Below are 20,907 nucleotides of genomic sequence, written 5' to 3'. Positions count from 1 at the left end.
ATCCTTAGCCAGCCGTATTTCAAACCCATGGTAACTCGGTTGTCTCGCCTCAACAATGCCTGGGGCCACCTGCCAAAGCGTAACAATCAAGATGATACTATGCATTCCAGTATAAGTCCACTGCAAACTCTCACCAAGAAGGCAACTGACACAACCAAATCCAGTAACACAACGGTATGGCTCCCCAAATCACACGCTCTGGCAACAAAATTCACTGAGAAGGCCGAAAACACAGCATTGCCACTGTGCTGCAAGCTCCAGTGCAACATCAAACTCAGTTCAGGCTTCAGTCTACAAATTGTCCTCCACCGAAACGCTTGGTAGAACCGTCTCTCCAGCGTGCGCCACACTCAATGCACACATGTAGGATACGCGGCCACACTCAGACTGACCCCGTGTACCCCAATGTTGCCCACATCCAGACCTCCCCAAGCGTCGCAACAACCGCACGAAGATAATGCCGTTGGTGTTCCAAACAATGAAAGGCAACCCAATCTAGAGCCGCAGGGGAAAGCCGCCTATCGATCTGTTCACACCAAACAACTGGTGTATGAGTACTGACCACACAAAACTGGCCAGACGCAGCCAGGACACAAGTCCTATAAAAAGAAGTGGGGGTACTGACCAAGTAAGTCAATATGCAAATGACCTCATGACGTCACGATATAGCGCTATAAAAGAAATAAAAAGTGCTACTTAAATTATTTATGCATATACTGGGACAGACTAATCCATCTGACAGTCGTACAGTGTCTGCATTTATATACAGGGACAGAACAAATACAAATGCAAAAGCATGCCTCTTTTAAGTACCTGTGAAGAGAAGGCAAGCAGTGTGCCTTTGTTTCCTTCTGTGGCATTTACATTTAAATGTAAGGTTCCAGGCGGCCCCCAGTCAGCATATACAAAGAAAGGGAGGCCGGATGGCCCCTTAACTTTGGCCCAGCTGGAGGTGAAAAAAGGCTCCCTCGCTGCCTGCACGTTGCTCCTGGGAATGGAAAGCAGGCAACGTGCAGGTGCTGCTGAACGTGTCCGGTGTCTGAAAATTACACCGGAATTACACTGGGTCAAGTTCAGCATATTTCTTTCGGGCCCAACTTCTTGGCAGGGGGGACGGCGTGTACCTGCGTGTACCCCCGACTCGAGCCCTGGATGCAGCAGTTCCCAAACTAGTGCCCATCTGTTCGCAGCGCCCCTGCTACTTTGACGGCGCACTGGGGTGCCACACCGCACAGATTGGGAACCACTGCACTACTAAGTTGATTGCCAGGTCCGACGGAAAGACTGTTTTGCCCATTTGTTCCTGCAGGACTTTTTACTCTGAATCATTCCACAGACTGACCACCGAGCAACTACTTCTTTGGTATCTATTCTAAAGATGTTTGGAAGTCTCCATCGAAAAAACACATTTATTTTCTTTGGTTACATTCATTCTGGTGGAAGGTCTGTCTAAACGCAGATTCCTCATCACCTCCACATTGTGTTTAATGGACTCTTTTCCATCTTTAATAAAAGAAAACAAAAAAGATCCTAAATTACAGATTTGTAAACAGGCAAAAATAATTGCTCCTTTTGAGTTCTGCGTCCAATGGCGCTGCCTGTGTCAAGAATGAAACTGACATCAGCATGGTTGGGTGGCACTTCTATTCGGCTTTAGCCCTGACTTCTGGGGTGGAGCATAGCTAACACTGAGCCACACAACGCCACCTACCCGCACACAGCGGCTTTGTTAAAAAATCTTCCATGTCCAGTCTGGTGCCTGGGACTATGCAAAACGTGAGGAATCTGCAGTTAGAGAGTGTCTGCTACAAAGAGTGTTACCAAAGGTTTCATGTCACGTGAATTGTGTGGTAGAATTATGAGAGAAACAATGTTACAGATCATGGCAATCGATTTTTCTCGGTTTGATTTTTAATTTACAGATATTTTTCACACTTTATATCACTCTGTAGTTCTCAAACGTACCAATAAGTGTGACCGTGCTGCATTGTGGCAGGTTTTTAGAACTTAGGCTCAATTTAACCTAGAATTTAAACAAAATCGTTCAACATAAAGGTGCTGATCACTCTTTCGATCTAGTATTGATTTCTGTTTTGATAAAACAAATAATGTAGACATAGTTTGTAGATGTAATATCTAAAGAAAGTACTTATAATCACTAGCTCTTAAAACAGAGCCAGGTATATATCCCTAATGTGTACAATGACATTTCTTAGTTAGTTGCAAGCTTTTGTGCTAAATATGGAGTATGGTTTCAGCTGCATATTGCCTTCACTCAGTTATAATACACTACTGCCTTACAACCATGCCAAGATTTAACCTGAAGTCAAAATTAGGAACTATTGTGGTGCACTTGGCCTATCCAACCTATTAGTAATAAGAGAGTAGAGCTGGGTTTTATCCTTAAATAGATGCCTGCAAGTTTATATCTTAAGGGAATGCACTGCACTGTTGTAATTTATAGGCTTCATGCATTTTAAAAACCTGCATCTACTTAGAAATGCAGCCCAAGCTCTTTCACGTGGTACTTGAATCCTGGTCAGCTGTTCAACAATCCTGATGCTGCCAGTTTACTGACTACTGTGGTAAAAAGACACTCAGAAAGGCAGTCACGCTCTTTCAATCATAGCTTCACATGCCAACGAAGTAGATTCACCACCATTTATAGTGAGGTTGCCATTCATTTTGCATCAGCCATTAACATTGTCATTTAGCATTGCAGTGGCCCATGAATTCATATTTTTTGCTATGTATCTTAGCACATACCAATGTTCAATACTGTTGAGGGTTTTTAAAAATTCTTTTGTTTTTGTAGATTGATTTGAATGGGCTTCAAGAAAAGTTGAAGACCCTTGTTGAGAACGGCCACACAGCTCTGTTGGACCAGTGTTTTCACAGTGCCGAGCAAGCTTTTTCACAGTTGTTGGATTTGGTTGATCCTGCCGAGTTGAAGGTAAGATGAGGATCTAGCTGCTTAGTAGTTTAGGTTAATCACTCTGCATTTCACCTTGATTTATTCTTGAGCTAAGTCTTTGGTTTCTTGTTTACAGAAACTGCACCTTGCTATGATTGACTATGTTGTGCTTATTTATGGACATGCTCGAGCTCTTTTGGGAATAGGACAGCCCGAGGTAAGTCTTTGGTTTGGATGTTGACTTTAACTCTTTTTTAAAGTAGGATGTTGTTATTGTGAATATTTAAGAGTAGCTATTTCTATCCATTACTTGAAAAGGTTTGTGTTTTTTTAAAGGATGGTTTGCTGCCTTTTTGTAGTCCGCATTACCCACCTAGCTATTGGTAGTCCATGTCTATACCTGTGTGGTTGGTCGTCTAACCAAAGTTTTTGAAAACACTGTCAACATTCCCACAATCCTAATGAATGAAACCTTGAAAACAAAAACTACACATTGACACCACCTATTTCTATTCTAAAGCTACTGTGAGTTTTTGAAGCACTGAAGATATGAATGTTGATGCGTTTATATAGCACGTGATTACCCTTAGGTGTCCTAGCGCTCAGAAATCATAGTATATAATATCCAAAAGGTACCCCGTAAAGGTAAATTATAGGTCTGGGAGAAGGTGGAAAAACCCAGAAAATATATAAAGGCTCCAAGAGCACTCCCACTCGACCTGTATCTCTTCAACAATGGCTAGAAAAGCTCACTGGACTGCCCTTTGCTATATCAATACATTGAATGCAGCAATGTTTTATTCATATACATACTTTTTTTTAAAATTAAATTCATTTTTTCCAAAAGATAAAAACATTTTCTAAATACATAAACATTTCTTTTTTTGTCTTTTATACACAATACTTTTGTATATGATTCAGCATATTAGTGTGCATTATAAACATTATTTATGTAGAGACCCCGTACTGCGATCAACCTCACACCACAACTAACTCACATTGTATCACAGCCTTACCAGCCACACTCTCATATTCATACCTCACACACATACTACACCCAGCTTCAAAGGCATACACAGTTCAAATCATGGAAGAAACACTTCATTTAATATCTATGGTTATGTTGCCAGCTGGGGGTCTATTAGGTCGACATACGTTTAGGTGGGTACAAATTATTTGCATCCACCTTCTTCAGGACCTCACGTTAAAGATAAGATTTATACCGGAGGGTAGTGGGGGAATCTGTAAGCAAAGGGGATATTTTAGGAAAAGGCCCCCAAGGTATACTTTAGAATAAAGTCAATGGATATAGTTACTACTCCTATTGAAATAGAGGAAAAAAGATACAATCCTTCACCATAACACCCGGTGCGAAAGAAAGTGTTTTTAGAGAGAACAGTTTTATTTTAAAAGAATAGTTTTTTTTAAAAAAAGGAAAAATTAGAAGACTCCCCCCAATTCATTACGGGGTTTAGGTCAGAATATCTTTGGTGTGCAGCATGCTAGGAAGGTGATGAATACATTTTACACCTTATAACCCTTCTTCCCCTGGTGCCATATGAAAAACCCATGCTGGGTCCGTGATGTCTTGTATAACACATATGCATCACTAACCCTAAGCAGTTAAGCTGTATTCATGATCACACCTATGGTCTGGTACGTTGTTGGGCAGGAGCCTTTTCCACCAAACATGGAAATTCGTCGTCCTTTCAGTGGCCGTCTGGTTCTCTGTTACCGTTACTGTAATACAGTATTGATATGTATTTACATCAACTTCTCTGTACCTTCTCTGCTTTACTTATTGTTGTTGTCTCTACAATATGCAGGTAAGTGATATACTCTCATTACCATTTATTTGGTTAAGTTTGATGATAGGCTACGCTTGATGGCGAAATAGGTCAGCTGTTCCTGCAGTTTAGTTTAGTTTCGTTATGCTACTCTGGAGCATGGCGAAGTCATTTTCTGGGTTCTCAGAGTCTGCTAATAGGTATTTGCAGGATCAATGTCTTTGAAAAGGAGGGATAATTATTAAGATGTATGATGCATGCTAGATAATCACTTTGCATTGGTTAAACTTTGCTTAAGTGTCTCACGTACTCGAGAGTCACGTATGCAACGGACTTTCGTTTTTAGGTTAATTTATGCCTGTATTAATACAGCTGTTCGCATTAGGTGCCTTTATGGTACCAGAGACGACCAATATGGTTGTCTTAAAGACAGATCATAGAAATGGCTACATCAAAAACTATGCCTACACCCATTGTGGGTGCGGAGATCACATTTACAAAGGGCTTAATCATTAGGTTAAGGTATGCCTGTATTAATCCAACTTATGTTCACATATGGTGCCTGTATGGTTCCAAAAGCATCCAGTATGATTATCTGAAAGACACCTTAAAGAATGGCTTACTCCAAAAAGGTCCTCCCACCCAATGTGGGTGCGTATTAACTTCCCGATGTTTATACTTATGTGTGCGAAAGGGACTCACTGGCATAAAAGTAAATAGCTCAAAAGCCCATCAGAGTACCTTTTCCTCCCTCTTAGACGGTTCCCTCAGCTCTTCCCACCGCACTTACCTTTCTTCAAATACTCGTTCTTCACCAGCATCTCCAGTTATTCCTGTGCCGCTATGGTGCTGGACGCCAAGAACGCGGAAGCAAAGGAGTTGTTAGAAATACGTCGCATGTGACCACCACGTGGTCTAAATCGGATCACTGTTTTTGTTTCATACCCAACGATGGCGCCATCTTTGAATGACTGCTCTCCATATTGTTAAAGATTTTCCACTGTTGCCAGTAATTATGAGTACAAAATGCTTATTAATAGTATATTTACCCACTTGGCAACATATATAAATAACTTTGCAAAACAAGTTGAACTATTAAAAAATGGTGTAAATGCGTGGGCTAGAGGGTTTTCATGATGAAAATAAATGCGTAACGAAACTCCACGATGTACTTGACAAAAAGTATCTGGAGGCTCAATCTAACGATCTGACAAGTTGGAGAATTAACTGCATTAGACATAGGTTGGAAGGCTAAAGTTGGTGATCGTAAGATGGACATATGAAAAAAAAGGATTTTTCATAAGTAACGTATGTCATATTGAAATGGTTCCTTGTATCTACCAGTACTTATAAGTTTCGATGTGCATGCCTGAATTATAAATATAACAATGCTATAATTTGCTATTCTTCTAGTGTCCAAGGGCTGAAGATTTATTTGAGAGAAATTTTAAATTGTAAACTTCTTGGGCTACATCTCATAACCAGCCCTCTGATGGTTATGTGAAGTCTGAAAATTCCACAGAAGCTAGTATCGATGCAGATAATGGGATCTAATGCAAAGACTATTACTTATACCATGCTTTGTAGGTACCATTATGCAGTGTCTACTCACGTGATCTTCCAGACCATTTCCTCATTAAGGCCCTCCTTGACAGTATTGAGGGTAAAAATCCAATACGTTTCTCTGCCCTTTCGTGTGTCTGTCTCATTGCACCCTGGCTTGGTCTTAACATTTGCCAGAATCAGCCAGCATAGATCTTTTGCGGTGTGTGCATGTTTGTGACAGTGCTGCACCATGGGTGATGTGAATTTTTATTTTAATAGCAGATTTGTGTTCAGAGTAACATACCCTGAACTCTCTGCCTGTTTCACCAACATACACTTGCTTGCAGGGACATAAAATAAGGTAAATTATGTTGTTGCTCCTGCAATTTGTCATGTCTTTTAGCTTGATGTACCGACCTCGATATTCCCATCGGTCTGTTGCAATCGCTGTTTCGCAGGCAACACACGTACCACATCTGTGGTTGCCTTTTATGGCGGGCAGTCCTGTCACTGACCTATCTCCAAGGGTCTTAGATGGGTAGTTCCTAGTATGAACTAACTTATCTTTTAGGTTGGCATTTCTGCAGTACGCTAGTATGGGTTTCTCCAAGATGTCATGTTCCTCGGTGGCATTAAGGATATTGCAATTATTCTCTAGTATCTTTTTAACTTTAAAGTTAAATGAGGAGTGGTTTATTACACATACTAGTGTGTCTGTTTTCTGGCGCTTCAGTCCTGATAGCAGAGCCTCCCAATTATAGAATCTTGCTCTTAAAGGCTGGCCTTACTAACCTTTTGGGATACCGTCTGTCTATCAGTCTTTATTTCAAATGCCCTCCATGGATATCAAATTCTGAGATATTCGAACAATTTGCTTTGCAGTGTGTTAAGGATTGTCTCACTAATAGTGCTGCACTCAAGCCTTATGACCCGAACTTACGCTCTTGTATAACAGTCGATGCGAGTCAAGTGGTACTGGGTCCTGTACTAACCCAAGATACCCGTAGTGGAGAAAATACTGTCGCATTTGTCTCTAGAGTCCTGAGAAATGGGGAGCTTCAGTACTTAGTCATCGAGAAGGGGCGGGATGTCCACTTTCAATCCTTTGTCAGCTGACCGGCAAATAGAGCACATGTCAACAATTTTATTGATTTCATTGTCCATGGAAGGCCACCAGAAACACTCCCGGATACGTCGCTTAGTGAGAGTAGGCCTTAAGGGACCTTCATGAACTTTAGTAATAATACCTCTTCTAAGGCTCTGTGGGAAACTGAGTTTCAGTGCGGAGCAAAACACCATCCTCCAAGGAAATCTCGGATTCAACCTTCCAGAAGGGTTGTAAGCATTGAGGAAGGACACGTTCTCTGGGCCACTCTGACCTGACAAACCCACACACTTGTTGCAGAACATCATCATCAGCAAGAGCTTTCACCCACTTGTCTTCTGTGTTGAAACCATGCTCAAGTAAGTCTACTGAGGTTACCAGACAGTCATTAGATTCTTCCTCCCCACAATCCGCAAGGCCAGAATCCCCTTTACAATTATCCATGGGGAACCGGGACAAAAAGTCAGACCTGACGTTCCTACCTCCAGAGACATGGACAACATCGAACTGGTACTGCATGAGGCGAGACACCATACGGAGGATCCTAGGGGAACAGCATTTACTGGTGCCACCACCAAGAATACTGATAAGGGGCTTGTGGTCGGTCCTCAACAAGAAAAGTCTTCCCCAGACATAAGGACGGAACTTTTCGATGGCCCACAGGCAAGACAAGAGTTCCTTCTCGATGACCGAGTACTAAAGCTCCCCATTTCTCAGGACTCTGGAGGCGAATGCGACAGTATTTTCTCCACTACGGGCATCTTGGGTTCGTACAGCTCCCAGTCTCACTTGACTCGCATCAACTGTTATAGAAGAGGGTAAGTCCTGGTCATATGGCTTGAGTGCAGCACTCTTAGTGAGACAATCCTTAACACACTGCAAAGCAGACGCACACTCATCTGACCAAGCAAACACTACTCCCTTTCTAAGAAGGGAATTAATGAGTCGTACGAGAGTGGCATAGTTAGGAATGAACTTTGAATAATATTCCAGGAGGCCAAGCAAAGACTTGACACCAGTTTTGTCACATGTCACAGGAGCATGTGTGATGGCATCTAATATCCCCTGCCTAGGTCTGATTCCTTTCCCAGAAATAAGATGACCTAAGTACTCAATTTCATCACTGAGGAATTTGCATTTTTCAGACGTAACCACGACCACATACCATGCCGCTTAAAAATTTCAAGAACCCTTTTTAGTAAGGAATTATGTGATGGATCATCTTTGGAGTGAATTAACACGTCGTCTTGAAAGACAAGAACTCCATCAATTCCACCTAACATGTTCTGCATGACGCGTTGAAAAACAGAAGCCGCAGAGGCGAGCCCGAAGGGCATCCGCTTGTACTGGAACGTGCCTAATGGTGACACAAATGCTGTGAGAGGGCGTGATTCTGGATCCAGTTCTATTTGATGATAAGCGCTGGCCAGATCCAGCTTAGAGAAGTAGCGCGACCCCCTGACACTTGCAAATAGATCACAAATTTTTGGCAGTGGGTGAGAGTCGACCCAGATTTCTGTATAGATAGACCTCAAATCCACGCAAATGCGCAACTTACCACATTTCTTGCGCGCAACGACCAAGGGTGAAAGCCAGAGTGAGGATTCTGTAAGTTCGATGATCCCTTGATTGCACAGGGACTTGAGTTCAGTTTCTAGGTCATCTCTCACACTGAAGGGTACTTGTGTTTGATTGGAAGAGCACCATCTTTTACAACAATGTTATGTTTGAACCCTTGTATGGTTCCAAGACCCCCACAAAAAACAGATGGAAAACGTTCCTTCCATTCGCAAAGATCTTTATCCTCTGAAACTACAAGGACTTGTTCAGATGTACCGGGAGTTTGTTGTATTGAGAAAGGAGGATATGTTGTATCGTCTCTATTTTAGTTAGCACTGAAGCCTGATGCTGGAGTTCTATGTTCTGTGTTTTTAATATTGCTCAGTTGCTTCAGAATAAATAGTTCCCTTCAAGGAGTTAAACCTGCCTAATTTTTAATTCACTCACTCTTTTCCTTTTTTCACTCAATCAAAAAATACCCGCTCCACTGTAATCAGGTGTCGCAGCACACCCGAACGGCACTCGGCTGTTTGGGTGGGACCCCGATGATGAAGCATGTCACCAACTAGGTTGGTGAGTGAGAGGTGGTCTTAAAAAAGGAGAATTTTTCCTTTTTTTGTGTGCACCTCTTGTCTGTTACTCAGAGACATTGCCATGTCTCTAGGGTGAACCTCTCTTAATGTTTTGATTAGACTTTTCTAAGGGGACCTGGGGTATTCCCGCTTAAATACCCTTATCTCTCTACTTTGTTCGCAATCAATCTATGAAAGTTACCAATACTGGAGAATCAAAGTTACAGGTAAGTAACTTGTTTTCTTACTTCAGTATTGGAACTTTCATAGATTCCCATGCGCTGTGATTGCAGGAACTGGCACGATTGCGTTGTGGGCGACAGTTGACAAGGGCTGAGCAGCATGCTCGCTGCTCCTGGTGGGGCTGAGGGGTGCCAGTTAGTCGAATACACAGCTGTAGATACAGAAATTGCTTTAGCTTGACAGGAGGTTCCCAGATACTCCACACTTGAAAATGAAGGACTTGACAGGTAGCACACGCAGGTTCTTTTGAATATTGTCACCAAAAATTGAAACAAATTGTAGTGATAGACGACGTAGACACAAAAGGAGTTCCGATGAGATTTATTGTAGAACAGCTACACAGCAGACAAGACAGCAAGGCAGTTGCACATCCAGCCCTAACAGCTCTCCAAACCTTTTCAAATACAAGTAAAGAAGCACCTAGGCAACCATTAAACATTCTACATGGTGACACCAGGAATAGAACACAGAACATAGAACTCCAGCATCAGGTTTCAGTGCTAAATAAAAATAGAGGAGAATATACAACATATCCTCCTTTCTCAATACAACAAACTAAAGTAACAAAAAAAACCAAAAAGAAATGAAACAGCATGAATAGGATAAGAACAGAAAAATGTGAATGACTACAGTAAAGAATCGGTTCAAAGGCGGTACATGTTGGGAACAATTCTTGATCTTGCACTCCTCCTAAGGGAAACCTCGGAGGGTCCAGCAACCTCGAGACCAGAAGGAAAGAATGAAGTAGCTGGAACAACATTCCTAACTTTCACAAATCTTCGAACATTCCACCATTTTCCTCCTTCAACTTGTACAGCATTCCTTCCCACCCTGGTGACAGAAATAGGTGGAAAGGAGACTTAATGCGTACAAGATTTCCTACGACAACAGGGACAGTTTTTACAGCTCTTCTTTTGTCGAACTATGACTTTTGTTTGTGTTGAGAACAAGAGACATTTTCTCTCACCAGTTCCATAAGACAGTCGACATCAGGAACAGACTTAACCCACCTGTTAATCCAGGCGGGCTTAAAACTAGTGTTTGCCCTCCTTCCCCTTAACAACTCGAAAGGAGAAACTTTTGTTGTAGAGTGGGGAGTGGTCTTATAGAACCATAGCATGCTATTAAGGGAATTGAGGACGTCACCATTACCAGACTTAGCCCACCTAATGCAGTCCCCCACGACCCTATTCATACGCTCAACGAGCCCATTGGACTGGGGTGGTAAAGAGAACTCTTTACGTGTTTGATGCTGCATGACTATAAGAAAGATTGGAAATTGGCACTGGTAAATTGTGTACCATTATCCGTCACCATGGCTTCAGGAAACCCCTCCCGCATGAAAACATCCTTGAGAAAGGAGATACTATTAACAGTGGAGGCTTTCTTAACAAGTTTTACCTCAGGCCATTTTGAGGAATAATCAATTAGCACATTAGATAAAGCGACACCCACCAGGTAAGATTTCCAGTGGCCCCATGATGTCCAATCCCACGTTGGACCAGGGTCCAGAAGGGCATTCGATCAGAACATCGGAACTGGTTTGGGCTATCCATATAGGTCAAGCACAAACCTATATGGATAGCCCAAACCAGTTACTGATAGATTGTAGAAACGTTTGAATCTGTGGAAACATAAGTATGTAAAGCCAAAGTCAAAAGGTTTTCATAGCAGCTGGTGGGAGTGGAGGCCATAGAAGCCAAAATGAAAATGTATAGTATGTTATGTGTGCAGTGTCTATTGAAAACAGAGCTTGAAAGAAATGCCACCTCAGAGCACAGCATTTCATCCTTCTCACATCTGATCCACTAACAATCCTTCTAGCTGCAGATGTACTTAATGGGTGATAGAGGAGTACCCGGCCCAAGAGTCTACAATCACACTTAAGACTGGGGGCAGAATCGAAGTGATTTCATTTCAGGAGGCTTCTGAAAAATGTACTGCGTAGCCTGCCATTCGACTGGTGCCCACAATGTTAATTGGAGCCACTGAGAAGTATCGGACCAAGGAGCTTGCTTATGAACTTTATTCAGCAGACATTTACAGTAGAACCATGAGCACATAGCCAAAAGGCAGCTTCTGGTACTAGAAAGTGCTAGTAATAATCTCTGTAAAGTAATAAATACAGTGGCTGAGTTAATGTGAATTACCTGCTTTAAATGATTCCCTGTTTTGTTTTTACTTTTGGCAGGAATTAACGAGCGCTGAACAGCAGTTCAACAAAATAATAGAAAAGTATACCAAGCAGAGATTTAACTGTTTGGCATTCTATGGAATCGGAAATGTGCATTTAAGGCAAAACAGGTTAGTATTCTAACTTTTTTTGGAGACCTATTTTTAATGTTGATTCAGGTTATTTTTCATATACTAACAGATTAAGTTGTGTATCCTCCCTGATGAATATAATCTGCTCCATCATTGTTACAATAATACACATCACCTGATTTGCCTATACCAATAAAACTAAATCTTTTGTTGATCTCTGTATCATAGAATTTGATGATGCATAAAAGGAATGCGTTTTAATAATTGCAATTTCTGCTGGATGGATGAATGTGAATGATTTTGATATTACTGTCTTAGATTTGCAGAAGCCAAAAATCAGTTTATTAAATGCCAGATCATGCTGAATCGTAAAATAGTGCCTGGAGTATTGAAGTGGCCCACAACATCTGTTATTATTGAAGAGACAAGGCCAGAAAAACTGCAGGTAAGAATTGGTTTTCTTTCAGTTTAATATTGTCCAAGAGAATATTTTATTTCATGTTGTTTCCAGTACTTAAAGTTGTGTCTTTACTACTGATCCTTTTAGAGGATATTGCTTTAACCTCTGTTTTTGTGCCTTTGATTCAACATAGCTATGCAGATGCCTTTTAAAAAGTTTACTTTCTATACCACATAAACATTCAAGAATACAGCAAGACTGTGTGTAAATATGTTCCTTACACTTGTTAAAATGTATTATATATTCTATAAGTTGTTAATCGTATTCCCTTTGGTTTACTTTATATCACAAAACATAAATAATTTCTTTAATAATTTTCTGTTTTTGTTTTTCTTACCTAGATGCTGTTAGAGAAATGTATTGAAGAGTGTAAATTCCCTCCAAAACCTGATGCAATATGCCGTTACCCGCTGTGCAAGGGATACAACAATAAGCATATCTATTTCACCGATCCGGATTTTGAGGTAAAGTATGATCATATCTGTCCATCAGTTTTTCATATGTTTCACAATATATTGGCGTTAGGGTGATTTTTCAGAAAGGATTTGATGTTGTGCTGGGTGTCCTCGTAGGCAGGATTGAATGCTTAGCAGTAGTTATTTTTGTCTTTACGCTATGCAAGTCTGCATTCACCCACCACAAAATAGATTTAGAGCCATGGCAGGAACATGTGGTGTTATCTGCAAAGAGCCTATGTGTACCCTTCCCATAGAGGCAACATTTACTGCTTGCATGGGGTAATCTAATACTGTTGCTGAAAGCAGTCTTGATGTCTCTTGGTCTTGTTATGCCCTAGAATTGACTAGCAAAATATTGTGTACTTGGGCTTTCAAGCAATTGAAAAAAGGAATATGAATATTTTAACAGTTCTGAATAATGTGACATACAGTGCTAAATCGAAGATTTGAAAACAATTGGGAGAATATCATTAAATGTGTTTTAAGAACACAGGGCAAGTCAAAGTTGCTTGCCTCCCACTTCTCAGGCAAGGGTCTGTAAGATGTGAGAAACTTGAGCCTGTTTACTCGTGGTGAGGAAAAGCAATAGGGGATTAAGGTTGGTGGCTTTCAGTTAAAATGCCCTGTGGTTTTTCAATTACCTCAATATATTTATGACCAAATTAATTTTGTTTTTCATTTCATCCACATTAAAAAACACTGATGGCAAATAATTCCTGATTGTCTTCCAGATATTTAAAATCCATGCTCCTGGTTATTTTATTGCTCAGCATGATATTGTTAGAATATCATATGGTGCGACAAGACCTTTTTTTCAGGATTTTTGCATAGGTTGACTTCAATTTCCATTGGATTTAATTAAAAATACTGAATGTGTCTTGTTAACTATCAGATAGAAACCCTTTTTTACCTTGCATTTCTAACAAAAGTGTAACTTTATTTTAGTATTGAATACTGCACCTTAATACAAATAGATTATAGATATGTATAGTTCTAAATAAGTCCGTTTTTAAATCTAAAGGTTTATACATGTTTATTTCAGGGATTTATTCGTCTGTTCTGCTGTCACCTGTGTAAAGTGGAGTTTCACATAGACTGTTGGAAGAAGTTTAAGACAACTGAATATTCTGATAAGAATGATAAGGTAAGATATGCAAGAAATTACTCAGATGGAACAGTTCAATGCTGTATTTCCCCCATTGCGTGCATTGTCCTTATTGAATTTTTATGTTATGTGATGTAATTGCAGAGCATCATTCAGTTCGATGTTGATCACTAGATGTTAAGAGTGGTATTTAAAAAGGAAAAGAAATATGATCAGTAAAAAATCTTTATTTCCTCTGTTATCAGTCTCCCAGGTCTTTTACTCTGAAATTAAGTTGCAGGAAGTGCAAATGTTGTTAGTAGAGAAGGCTAGGTTCTATAGCCCTACATGTGGGATGTCTGATAGCCCTGGGCACCGCCATATCAGCCGTTCTATCACTTAAAGAAAAAGCTACTGGAGCATGGTTGGGTTTGTTCACATTCAGGCTACCGTCCCATTCACCGACTTAGTCTTCTGCATATATACAAGGAGTTAAATCAAGACAAAAAACAGGAAGTTGAGTGAACATTTCATTTTTTAGGTCTCGACTGAGCCACCGTATGCACTGCTCTGCGAGACATTTAGTAAGCGTGGTTTTCAAAGTGCTACCACAGACTTTTGGTGGCCTAAAGCTTGTGTTCACGTGCAGTCACGCACCCCCAGCTTTCACCGTCCGAGGCGCCATCTTGACCGCAATCAGTTTCACTTTTGCGTTACACTTTTGCGCGCACGCACACAACTCCCGTTCACGGCCTCACGTCTTGTTTAAACAAACATTACCGGCTTGTTTTTAACAAATAAATTGAGCATGCGGCGAGGGCAGGCTGCATTCTCGTCTCAGGTTACTTGTTTATCGGGCCCTCCACATCTTCGTGTAGATTAAACACATTTGAACATTGCCTACTGAAATCCGGTGAATGTTGTGTTGGCACAATTAAATTTCTCACAGTACAATGCTGTCCATTTGAAGATTTCTGCATATTCAAGTCCCTTCTAGAATTCTTTGACTCCCATCTTGTAGTTTTGCGAGCAACTTCCTGTGACTTGGCTTGAATAAGCACATCTTCCTGTCTGTCCGTGACTTGGATCCGCAGCTTTAAGCCCAGGGTCATGTTGCACAGCCCTTCCCCCGGCCCCAACCCTCTCCCCCCCACCCACCACCACTTGCAACTGGCATTGTCTTGCGCATTAGACCCCCTAAGAAAGATCACCTAACAGATCCTCAAAGTAAGTGGAGGACCGCGTCCAGGCGCACACGTTGTCACCTTCCTTGTACGCTCAGAGCTATACACAAGCAGCCCCCTCTCTTAGCAGACCTGTGCATGAATTGCACTGGCGCCAGTACACACAGGATTGCAGTGCTCTGGGCCCGGTCGAAGGTGGTTCGGTTCTGTGTGTGTACAGCTGTGCCTGCCACGGTGGGCGGTCTGCAGGGGTACCGGTACAATTGAACGAACTAGCAACAACATGTCTGCCTTCAAAGACAGGTTAATTGATGTTTGTAAAAGACACATAGTACTCTACGTTCAAGGGCAAACAGATCCAAGTCGGGAACCCCGTACATTTTCGGGAAATGGGGTGAAAAGCTTTGTTTATGGTACTGCGTGATGTAAAAGAGCACCCAGGTTATTATATATGAAATAACAACAGACTGCCTAATACACCTGGGCCTAACTCAAACCGCAGGATCCTCCAGAAATGGAAATCATGTTTTAACATGGGCTCATCTTCTAAATGAAAGACTGAGCCAAGCCAGAGTGGATTTATCTTGACCAGTAAACGGTTCAATTCCGGGTCGTTCAGTTCATTTTTCATTATTCTAAAGAACTGCCAAACAATAACATAAATATATAAAAATAAGAAGTGCGTTTTGTACTGTATCAATTATATATAAATAAACCCCGTCCTCAGCACTTCGTGGTTCCTAGTCCCAATCAGGTTCCAATCACAGTAACGTCTTTGGAAAGCCACATGTCCGAGATGCTCCTGCTAAACTAACAAGTATTCATGTAGTCAGTCGGTATGGCAAACGTCCAATTTTTGGGTTGTAAGAATAATGTGTTACATGAATTAAATGATTGAAGGTATAAAGAATAAAGGTATTTAAAAAAAAAATCAATCTAAAAATTACTAGCACATCCTAAAAACAAGCATTGGCATAGCCTATAGGTCTCGCCTTTGGGTGGGTGCGTGTCCCTCCTACCCACCCACCCCCCCCCCCCCCCCTTTCCCTGGGGTTTTGTCCCTCCCACCCCCCCTTTCCCTGGGGTTTTGTCCCTCCCACCCCCCCTTTCCCTGGGGTTTTGTCCCTCCCACCCCCCCTTTCCCTGGGGTTTTGTCCCTCCCACCCCCCCTTTCCCTGGGGTTTTGTCCCTCCCACCCCCCCTTTCCCTGAGGTTTTGTCCCTCCCACCCCCCCTTTCCCTGAGGTTTTGTCCCTCCCACCCCCCCCTTTCCCTGAGGTTTTGTCCCTCCCACCCCCCCTTTCCCTGAGGTTTTGGCCCTCCCACCCCCCCTTTCCCTGAGGTTTTGGCCCTCCCACCCCCCCTTTCCCTGGGGTTTTGTCCCTCCCACCCCCCCCTTTCCCTGGGGTTTTGTCCCTCCCACCCCCCCCCCCTTTCCCTGAGGGTTGTAAGAATAATGTGTTACATGAATTAAATGATTGAAGGTATAAAGAATAAAGGTATTTAAAAAAAAAATCAATCTAAAAATTACTAGCACATCCTAAAAACAAGCATTGGCATAGCCTATAGGTCTCGCCTTTGGGTGGGTGCGTGTCCCTCCTACCCACCCACCCCCCCCCCCCTTTCCCTGGGGTTTTGTCCCTCCCACCCCCCCTTTCCCTGGGGTTTTGTCCCTCCCACCCCCCCTTTCCCTGGGGTTTTGTCCCTCCCACCCCCCCTTTCCCTGGGGTTTTGTCCCTCCCACCCCCCCTTTCCCTGGGGTTTTGTCCCTCCCACCCCCCCTTTCCCTGGGGTTTTGTCCCTCCCACCCCCCCTTTCCCTGAGGTTTTGTCCCTCCCACCCCCCCTTTCCCTGAGGTTTTGTCCCTCCCACCCCCCCTTTCCCTGAGGTTTTGGCCCTCCCACCCCCCCTTTCCCTGAGGTTTTGGCCCTCCCACCCCCCCTTTCCCTGAGGTTTTGGCCCTCCCACCCCCCCTTTCCCTGAGGTTTTGGCCCTCCCCCCCCCCCCTTTCCCTGAGGTTTTGGCCCTCCCACCCCCCCTTTCCCTGAGGTTTTGGCCCTCCCACCCCCCCTTTCCCTGGGGTTTTGTCCCACCCACCCCCCCTTTCCCTGGGGTTTTGTCCCACCCACCCCCCCTTTCCCTGGGGTTTTGTCCCACCCACCCCCCCTTTCCCTGGGGTTTTGTCCCACCCACCCCCCCTTTCCCTGGGGTTTTGTCCCACCCACCCCCCCTTTCCCTGGGGTTTTGTCCCACCCACCCCCCCTTTCCCTGGGGTTTTGTCCCACCCACCCCCCCTTTCCCTGGGGTTTTGTCCCTCCCACCCCCCCCCTTTCCCTGGGGTTTTGTCCCTCCCACCCCCCCCTTTCCCTGGGGTTTTGTCCCTCCCACCCCCCCCTTTCCCTGGGGTTTTGTCCCTCCCACCCCCCCCCCCTTTCCCTGAGGTTTTGGCCCTCCCACCCCCCCCCCCCTTTCCCTGAGGTTTTGGCCCTCCCACCCCCCCTTTCCCTGAGGTTTTGGCCCTCCCACCCCCCCTTTCCCTGAGGTTTTGGCCCTCCCACCCCCCCTTTCCCTGAGGTTTTGTCCCACCCACCCCCCCTTTCCCTGAGGTTTTGTCCCACCCACCCCCCCTTTCCCTGAGGTTTTGTCCCACCCACCCCCCCTTTCCCTGGGGTTTTGTCCCACCCACCCCCCCTTTCCCTGGGGTTTTGTCCCACCCACCCCCCCTTTCCCTGGGGTTTTGTCCCACCCACCCCCCCTTTCCCTGGGATTTTGTCCCACCCACCCCCCCTTTCCCTGGGATTTTGTCCCACCCACCCCCCCCCCTTTCCCTGGGGTTTTGTCCCACCCACCCACCCCACCCCCCTTTCCCTGGGGTTTTGTCCCTCCCACCCCCCCTTTCCCTGGGGTTTTGTCCCTCCCACCCCCCCTTTCCCTGGGGTTTTGTCCCTCCCACCCCCCCTTTCCCTGGGGTTTTGTCCCTCCCACCCCCCCTTTCCCTGGGGTTTTGTCCCTCCCACCCCCCCTTTCCCTGGGGTTTTGTCCCTCCCACCCCCCCTTTCCCTGGGGTTTTGTCCCTCCCACCCCCCCTTTCCCTGGGGTTTTGGTCCCACCCACCCCCCCTTTCCCTGGGGTTTTGGTCCCACCCACCCCCCCTTTCCCTGGGGTTTTGGTCCCACCCACCCACCCCCCCCTTTCCCTGGGGTTTGGTCCCACCCACCCACCCCCCCTTTCCCTGGGGTTTGGTCCCACCCACCCACCCCCCCCTTTCCCTGGGGTTTGGTCCCACCCACCCACCCCTTTCCCTGGGGTTTGGTCCCACCCACCCACCCCTTTCCCTGGGGTTTGGTCCCACCCACCCACCCCCCCCTTTCCCTGGGGTTTTGTCCCACACACCCACCCACCCCCCTTTCCCTGGGGTTTTGTCCCATACACCCACCCACCCCCCTTTCCCTGGGGTTTTGTCCCATACACCCACCCCACCCCCCTTTCCCTGGGGTTTTGTCCCACCCACCCACCCCACCCCCCTTTCCCTGGGGTTTTGTCCCACCCACCCACCCCACCCCCCTTTCCCTGGGGTTTTGTCCCACCCACCCACCCCACCCCCCTTTCCCTGGGGTTTTGTCCCACCCACCCACCCCACCCCCCTTTCCCTGGGGTTTTGTCCCACCCACCCACCCCACCCCCCTTTCCCTGGGGTTTTGTCCCACCCACCCACCCCACCCCCCCTTTCCCTGGGGTTTAGTCCCACCCACCCCACCCCCCCTTTCCCTGGGGTTTAGTCCCACCCACCCCCCCTCCCCTTTCCCTGGGGTTTAGTCCCACCCACCCCCCCTCCCCTTTCCCTGGGGTTTAGTCCCACCCACCCCCCCTCCCCTTTCCCTGGGGTTTAGTCCCACCCACCCCCCCTCCCCTTTCCCTGGGGTTTTGTCCCACCCACCCCCCCTCCCCTTTCCCTGGGGTTTTGTCCCACCCACCCACCCCCCTTCCCCTGGGGTTTTGTCCCACCCACCCACCCCCCCCTTCCCCTGGGGTTTTGTCCCTCCCACCCACCCCCCCTTTCCCTGGGGTTTTGGCCCTCCCACCCACCCCCCCTTTCCCTGGGGTTTTGGCCCACCCACCCACCCACCCACCCACCCCTTTCCCTGGGGTTTTGTCCCACCCACCCCTTTCCCTGGGGTTTTGTCCCACCCACCCACCCACCCCTTTCCCTGGGGTTTTGTCCCACCCACCCACCCACCCCTTTCCCTGGGGTTTTGTCCCACCCACCCACCCCCCCCTTTCCCTGGGGTTTTGTCCCACCCACCCACCCCCCCCTTTCCCTGGGGTTTTGTCCCACCCACCCACCCCCCCCTTTCCCTGGGGTTTTGTCCCACCCACCCACCCCCCCCCTTTCCCTGGGGTTTTGTCCCACCCACCCACCCCCCCCTTTCCCTGGGGTTTTGTCCCACCCACCCACCCCCCCCCCTTTCCCTGGGGTTTTGTCCCACCCACCCACCCCCCCCCCTTTCCCTGGGGTTTTGTCCCACCCACCCACCCCCCCCCCTTTCCCTGGGGTTTTGTCCCACCCACCCACCCCCCCCCTTTCCCTGGGGTTTTGAACCCCCCCCCCTTTCCCTGAAGTTTTGTCCCACCCACCCCCCCCCCTTTCCCTGGGTTTTTGTCCCACCCACCCCCCCCCCTTTCCCTGGGGTTTTGTCCCACCCACCCACCCCCCCCATTCCCTTGGGGTTTTGTCCCACCCCCCCACCCCCCCCCCCTTTCCCTGGGGTTTTGTCCCACCCCCCACCCCCCCCCCCTTTCCCTGGGGTTTTGTCCCACCCCCCCACCCCCCCCCCTTTCCCTGGGGTTTTGTCCCAACCACCCACCCACCCCCTTTCCCTAGCGTTTTGTCCCTCCCACCCCCCCCCCCTTTCCCTAGCGTTTTGTCCCTCCCACCCCCCCCCCTTTCCCTGGGGTTTTGTCCCTCCCACCCCCCCCCCCCCTTTCCCAGGGGTTTTGTCCCTCCCACCCCTCCCTTTTCCCTGGGGTTTTGTCCCTTCCACCCCCCCCTTTCTCTGGGTTTGTGACCCTATTTCCTGGGTTTTTTACCCTCCCACCTACACCCTCCTTTGCCTGGGTTTTTGTCCCAAATTTGCCTGGGTTTTTGTCCCATTGCCTGGGTTTTTGTCCTCCCGCCCACCCCCCACTTTGCCTGGCTTTTTGTCCCTCCCACCCACCCCACCCCCTTTGCCTGTTTTTTTGGCCCTCCCACCCCCCCCCCCTTTCCCTGGGGTTTTGTCCCTCCCACCCCCCCCTTTCCCAGGGGTTTTGTCCCTCCCACCCCCCCCCCCCTTTTCCCTGGGATTTTGTCCCTCCCACCCCCCCTTTTCCCTGGGATTTTGTCCCTCCCACCCCCCCTTTTCCCTGGGATTTTGTCCCTCCCACCCCCCCTTTTCCCTGGGATTTTGTCCCTCCCACCCCCCCTTTTCCCTGGGATTTTGTCCCTCCCACCCCCCGCTTTTCCCTGGGGTTTTGTCCCTCCCACCCCCCCCCCTTTTCCCTGGGGTTTTGTCCCTCCCACCCCCCCTTTTCCCTGGGGTTGTGTCCCTCCCACCCCCCCTTTTCCCTGGGGTTGTGTCCCTCCCACCCCCCCTTTTCCCTGGGGTTGTGTCCCTCCCACCCCCCCTTTTCCCTGGGGTTGTGTCCCTCCCACCCCCCCCTTTTCCCTGGGGTTGTGTCCCTCCCACCCCCC

General features: G+C 46.5%; 1 protein-coding gene across 3 annotated transcripts in view; it reads left to right on the top strand.

The window, feature by feature from the left end:
- Nucleotides 1-20,907, top strand: part of LOC146801785 (E3 ubiquitin-protein ligase TTC3-like) — a 1,762,960-nt gene that overhangs the window by 525,646 nt on the left and 1,216,407 nt on the right. For all 3 annotated transcript variants that reach the window (XM_085621278.1, XM_085621277.1, XM_085621276.1), the window contains exons 18-23: nt 2,816-2,953; nt 3,051-3,131; nt 11,918-12,030; nt 12,310-12,436; nt 12,793-12,915; nt 13,952-14,053. In XM_085621278.1, coding sequence (XP_085477404.1) covers nt 2,816-2,953; nt 3,051-3,131; nt 11,918-12,030; nt 12,310-12,436; nt 12,793-12,915; nt 13,952-14,053 — 684 coding nt within the window. The remainder of the gene's footprint in view (nt 1-2,815; nt 2,954-3,050; nt 3,132-11,917; nt 12,031-12,309; nt 12,437-12,792; nt 12,916-13,951; nt 14,054-20,907) is intronic.

Source organism: Triturus cristatus, chromosome 8 (assembly GCF_964204655.1).
Source record: "Triturus cristatus chromosome 8, aTriCri1.1, whole genome shotgun sequence".
Lineage (NCBI taxonomy): Eukaryota > Metazoa > Chordata > Amphibia > Caudata > Salamandridae > Triturus > Triturus cristatus.
This window is presented reverse-complemented; position numbering and strand designations above follow the sequence as displayed.